At 48.9% G+C, this 6,000-nt stretch overlaps 1 protein-coding gene across 4 annotated transcripts in view; it reads left to right on the top strand.

The window, feature by feature from the left end:
- The first annotated feature begins 238 nt into the window (after positions 1 to 238).
- Positions 239 to 6,000, top strand: part of BIN3 (bridging integrator 3) — a 50,540-nt gene continuing 44,778 nt past the window's right edge. Inside the window, exon 1 of one of the 4 annotated variants that reach the window (XM_061426996.1) lies at positions 239 to 346. In XM_061426996.1, coding sequence (XP_061282980.1) covers positions 339 to 346 — 8 coding nt within the window. In that variant the 5' untranslated portion in view covers positions 239 to 338. The remainder of the gene's footprint in view (positions 347 to 6,000) is intronic. The other 3 variants (XM_061426997.1, XM_061426999.1, XM_061426998.1) reach the window with 3 other exon arrangements.

Here is a 6,000-nt window from a genome sequence, read left to right as displayed (position 1 = left end):
TTATGCAACACGTGTAGTCTGTGGAAGAGAATTTTACAAGTCAGTGTTTAAGGGACAAAACGCACCCAGGGGTCCTCAAGCCCCCGCCACAGCCTAAGTGCTCTGGACCCCCTAAGCCAACGCTTGAGAGTCGCGGGCCAGGGCAACACCTCGGAAGCAAGCGGCAGCGGAAGGGTTAACGCGCCGCGCCCCACCCCCACCCCCGCCCTCCCGAACGCCTCTTCCGGGCAGAGGGGGCGGGGCTACCGTCACTTCCTGGAGACTGGTTGAATCCGGAAGCGATCTCCCAGGACAGAGTTGCAGCTGAGGACCCCGGTGGCAGGGCAAGGTTCGGGATCATGAGTTGGTGAGTGAGGCCAGGCGGCGAGAACCGCTGGAGCCCCCGGCCCGCAATGCGCTTTGCCCTGCGTCTGTCCGAGTTGGGTCCCTTGGTCCCTGCTGCTCGCGGACCCTTCACCCCAGAGCAGGGCCCGACTGGCTCGGGATCTAGGGTCGTTCAAGGGGCCTTGCTCCGGTGCTTGCCGGCAGGCTTCATCTCTCTGCAGGCCTCATCGGGAAGTGAGGCGTGGGATCCCTTTAGCGTGGGATCTTGACGTTTGTTTCCTGACTTTGTTCCAAGGAGCCGGTACCGTCCGTCTTCTCTCGACAACGTGAAGGGAGCGACTCTCCTGTTACCTCCTTTTCTAGATATCCGTTGAGAAATATCTCCTCCTTTCTCCCTTCGTGAGCGTCTCTTCACCGCTGCCAGGTGGCCCTCATTCTGACAATCTGAGCCCAGTTTACGGATCAAACCCCCTTGCTTTCAGAAGAGTAACCTTTGCCCCACTTAGTCTTCAAGAGGCAAACCGTGCTTCTTTTTTGGAAGATGCCAGAATTACACACGCACCCTGTCGGTACAGGACCAGACTAGTTTTCATCGTTTCCAGGGCCATTACCCCCTCATTGCTTTCCCTGTTAGCATAAGTAAGTGTAAATGTTATGGGAAGGAGGGAGTCTCAGAGTAGAGTCACAACTAAAGAGCTGGCAGGTGCGTTGCTATGAAACTGTCTGATACTTGACTGGTGATAAACATTTGATATTGTTCAATGGTTGATTTCTTTTGTAAAACTCAATTTGCTTGAAGGACTTCACCCTCAGGCCCAAGGGCCTACATATTCACAACTCCAAACCTCAGGGCATCCAACCAACACAATAGATGTGCTGATCTGAATGCACTGCTCCCCCCTTCCCCCACCGCCCCCCCACCAGAGATGTACAGGATGAATCAGTCCTTTTGGAATCCAAGTTCTGTTAGCATAGGGATCATCTTTGCCACTCTCTTCTCAGAGTCTAGTCTGTTTCTTTACCAAAAGTACACGATAGCGAGTTATGAATGAGCAAAGATGGTAGAATATTCTTCAGGAAGGCTCTTGCAGGCTCTCATTTGGCCATCTGTGGAAACTAAGTTCTAGCCACAAGCAGCTGATGTCATTCAGTGTCAAGGACAGATCTCTGGTGTAAAAGTAAGCCATTTCTACCTAACCCCCCTTGCTTCTTAGATGAAGATTGACAAATATAAGACAATCAGCACCAGCACGTGGAGGGCAGCCCGGAGCAATCCTCTAACAAGCCCCAGCAGGAGCTGCTCCTTTTCCCTTCACCTTTGCTCCAGGAGGCCGATAGCGGGCTTGAGCCTTAAAAAGCTAATTTTCCCAGCTTGTTATAACCTAATCAGTGACGGGCAAAGTGGCGATCCTTCAGTTCCACTTCCTAGAGGAATTGCTTCCTTAAAGGGTCAACCAGGGTCCCCTTACTTTGTGAGATAGACGTCTTCTTACCTGCTGCATCTTGAATCTTTGGAGTTCTCTTACCTAATTTCCTCAAAGTGAAAAGCAGACAGTACAGGTGCTTTACATTGCTTAGACTGGCATTTACAGTTCTTAAGAGTGAATCGATCTTTTTTTCACAAATCGGAGGAGCAGAGCAGAGACCACTGAAGCCAAAGGATTCTGTGGGTGATCTGAGATGCATTGTTTCCACCTGTCTCACAGAACCCTTTTTTTCCTTAAAAAAAACCTAGTAGCCTATTTCCTAAAGCCTTTCAGGCTGGAGAGAATTGAAATTGACAAGTAACTGTCCAGCCAAAGCTGAGATTTTTTCCAGTAGAATTAATTTACCAGTACACACACGTCTTGGCTCCTCCTTGGACTGAGGGTCACAACCAAAAGGGTGGCTTTGTCCCTCAAAGCTGAGGTTCCTTTCTCTTCCTCCTTAGAGGGCTTCTACGTCATCTCTTGCGTGGACCGTGACCCTCTCTCCCTGAGAGGGGAACAACACGGGCGCCTGGGCACACAATCACACTCAGTTCCTGGCTCAATGGCTGGCAAGAGGACCAGGGCTGGATCCTTCTGATTCACTCCTGGAGTGGTTTTCCTGCTCCCAGAATGAATCCATCCATTCATCTGCGACTGGAATTCTCAGTGGGGGAAGAGACCAGAGTGACGTAGAGCCGTCATGGGAGGCTGATGCCCAAGGTCAAGTTCACCAAGCACATAGGATATGCCAGCCATCATTGAATAAGGCCTAGGGGCACGCAGCCCTTAGTCCCCAGAGGGCAACCATTGTTCTGGGCTAGACTGGGCTTTCAAAATGTCACAGTGAGAAATGTCCAATATTGGTGCCCTTTGCACACTGTGGACTTTGCATGAAGAGTGAGAGCCCTTTGTTCTCTGCTTCCTCAGTGCATACAGCCCGCCCACTGCCTGTTTGTTTAGTGGGCCCTTGCTGCCTTCCTGCACCATCCACCAATCTGCCTTTCAGCAAGGTGGCCAAGTGGTGGGCCCTGCTCTGAGGAAGGCATTTGATGTTCACATATCAGATCACAGATCCACCTCTTGGCCCTAAGCCAAGTGCTTCTCTCTTTCCCCTTCTCTTCCCCATCACTCCCTCTCTCCCTGGGTGTGTGTGTGTCTTTATTATGATGTGGAGGAAGAATTAAGTAGTATTAAGGATAGTGGCCTTAATCTTACTCATCTGTCTTCCTTGGAACCATACACCTTGACAATGATGTTAGGCTTCAACGACAAGGAAAAAGGAGCACTGCTGAAGGAAATCGGCCTGTACCTAGAGGCTCAGGAGTTTGACTCAGAAGAAAGGAAATTAAAATCAACACAAATAAACTTGGTAGGAGTTGGCGTGCTGAGTTCAGGCTCTGGTTCCCTCATTCACAGTATGGCCTGGTCAGGCACTTGATCTTTCTCCATCTTGTTTTCTCCAGTGGATACTTTCAACTGACACTTTGTCACCCAGATCTGTTGTGAAAAGAATGGAAACCCTGCAGATCTTATTTTTTGTGTTTGTGATTCTTCTGGGTTTTTCTACCTCTTTCTGCCCCCTTAAACATTGGTATTCCTCAGGGAACATCTTTTTTTCACCCCCTGTTCTCACCCATCATCTTCAGGATAAAGGGTTAACTCTGTGCCATGTCTTATAAGGCCCCCTGGATCTGGCTATCCCCCTTCACTCCTGTGTCCATGGTTTTCCTGGTCTCTTGTGCCCCTGCTCCTTTCTACCCACTGCTCCTGCCCAAAATGCTTTCCTCCCCATGCCCCACCATCCTCCAGGCCCACATCCGCTCATCCTTTGAGTCAGGGCAGGGCTTCCCTGGTGGTCCTGCCTGCCAGTGCAGGGGACATGGATGTGATCCGTGGTCTGGGAAGATCCCACATGCCTCAAGGCAACTAAGCCCGTGTGCCACAGCCACTGAGCCTGTGCACCCTAGAGCCCATGCTCTGCAACAAGAGAAAGCACCCACATGAGAAGCCTGTGCACCCCAACTAGAGAGTAGCCCCAATGCAACAACAAATGCCAGCCTAGCCAGAAGTAAAAAAAAAAAAAAAAAAAGTCAGGGCAGGTGTCACCTCCTCTGAGGGTCTTTCCTAAATGGCCCCTGCACACCTTGCCAAGCTGAGTGGGGTGCCCCTCCTCTGGCTCTCATTAGCATCTATACTTGAATTGCTGGCTTTTCAGTCAGCCCACTAGTCGATGAGTTGTTGAAAACAGTTGTCTCTTGGCCACCGTAGTAACCTTAGCACTGTCCCTGGCAATCCGTAAATGTTGACTAAATGTATGAATGAGGACTGTATTCCCATATACTGACTTGCCTTTGCTCAGGAAAAATGTAAGATAAAAATGTGCAAAAGCTACTTTACAAACTGAAGAGGGTCTAAGTATGCTGTCGTTAACATGAAGAAGTGGCTTCCCAGTCTACTGTCTGTTCTGTCCTTTGCCTTCCCTACCCACCCCCCACCCAAACGCCTTTATTCTCCAGCTCCACAATGCTTCTCATATAGTTCTCCCACACTCTCCACATATCGTAAACATGTGCCTCTCACATGGTAAAGTCCCTGAGAGCAGGATCTATGGCTTCTCCATCTGTGTGTACACATGGTGTGTGGCACATAGTGGATACCTAATCAGTCATTGTCAAATGAATTGGATGGAATGTGAAGGAAGGACAGTAAACTGCTGGGTCAGAGGGAGACATCCATTCAATGGCAAACATTTTCTTAGGGGAGGCTCTTTTCCCTTTGGCACTACCATTGCTATCTTACATTCATACAGTATTTTTAACTTTGCAAATTATGTTCCCATCCATTATCTGATAGCATCCCTGCGTCTACCCTTTGAGGTTTGCAGTTCAGGTCTGATTATCTCCCTTCAGCAACTTATCTGAATTCATTCACCTCCCAGAACTGGAACTGAAGCCTGAGAATTCCTATGCTTGAAAAGGAACATTAGGAAAGGGGAAGACCATCCCCAAGTTGACTGGATCCCAGAGTCGGCTGATTAACATGAGCAGATTGGTAGTGAATTACAGGAAGTGACCGGTCTTATTCTGGCCCATCTTGGTTCCTTCCGACTATGGGGCCTCCCCGCCTGGGGTAGCCTTACCACTCACTTCTGTGACTTTGGACAGGCCAGCCTCTCCCCAAGCTTCTTCCTCCTCTATAAAGAGCCACATGCTCAGTTTTATCTGACTCTTTGCGGCCCCATGGACTGTAGCCTCTGTCCATGGGATTCTCCAGGCCAGAATACTAGAACAGGTTGCTGCTTCCTCCTGCAGAGGATCTTCCAGACCCAGGGATCAATCCTTCATCTCCTATGCCTCCTGCATTGGCAGGCGGATTTTTTACCACTAGTGCCACCTGGGAAACCCATAAAGAGCATAGCAATGCCCATTGAGGAGCCCATGGGATTCTGTATTCAACACTGTTTTGTGCACAGATATAAAACTCTACTTTCCGCCATTTGTAACAAGAGGGGAAGGGACTTTTTCCTGATTTGGGAGCAGTTTGAAAGAGTCAAGCATCTTGAGTCCCACAGCTTCTTAGTCAAAGGCATTTTCTTATATTGAGTTGGCCAAGAAGTTCGTTCAGGTTTTCCCATAACATCTTATGGAAAAACCTGAGCAAACCTTTTGGCCAACTCGATTATTCTACTCTAAGTAAATGTATTAAGGTAGCTTTCAGATTGGCAGTTAAACTATTACAGTTGTCCCAAAACCATTAGTCTGGTGGCTGATCTACTAAATAGAGCCCACTGTAGTTCATTGCACATAGCGCTCAATGAATCTTTGTTGATTTAACATATATCAAGCACTAAACATTGGGGGACATTCCGAAGGCTTTAAGACTCTATCCTTGCCTTCATCTGGTGTATGAAAAGTTCCAGGGGTTCACAGGAATGACAGCGGATCACTAAACGTCCATGTAGCATCATCACGAAAGATGTCAAGCAGAGGATGTGACTGTAACTCAGCGTTGACTTAGCAAGCGTGTCCTATTGCAGTGGGGAATGACAGAGAGGGGTGTACAGGTTGGAAAAATGGTGTGAGAAAAGTGCATGGAGATGGAATGCTTCTAGAGTGTTGGGGCGGGCAGTCAGGAGGCCAGCTTGTATTTAATTAATAGTGATTCAGGTAGAAGCTTCGTGGATGAGAGCTGGCACTCTGGTTGGGGC

The sequence above is a fragment of the Bos javanicus genome, chromosome 8 (assembly GCF_032452875.1).
Source record: "Bos javanicus breed banteng chromosome 8, ARS-OSU_banteng_1.0, whole genome shotgun sequence".
In the NCBI taxonomy this organism is placed as follows: Eukaryota; Metazoa; Chordata; class Mammalia; order Artiodactyla; family Bovidae; genus Bos; species Bos javanicus.
The sequence above is the reverse complement of the archived record's forward strand: the minus strand, read 5'-3'. Positions and strand labels throughout refer to the sequence as shown.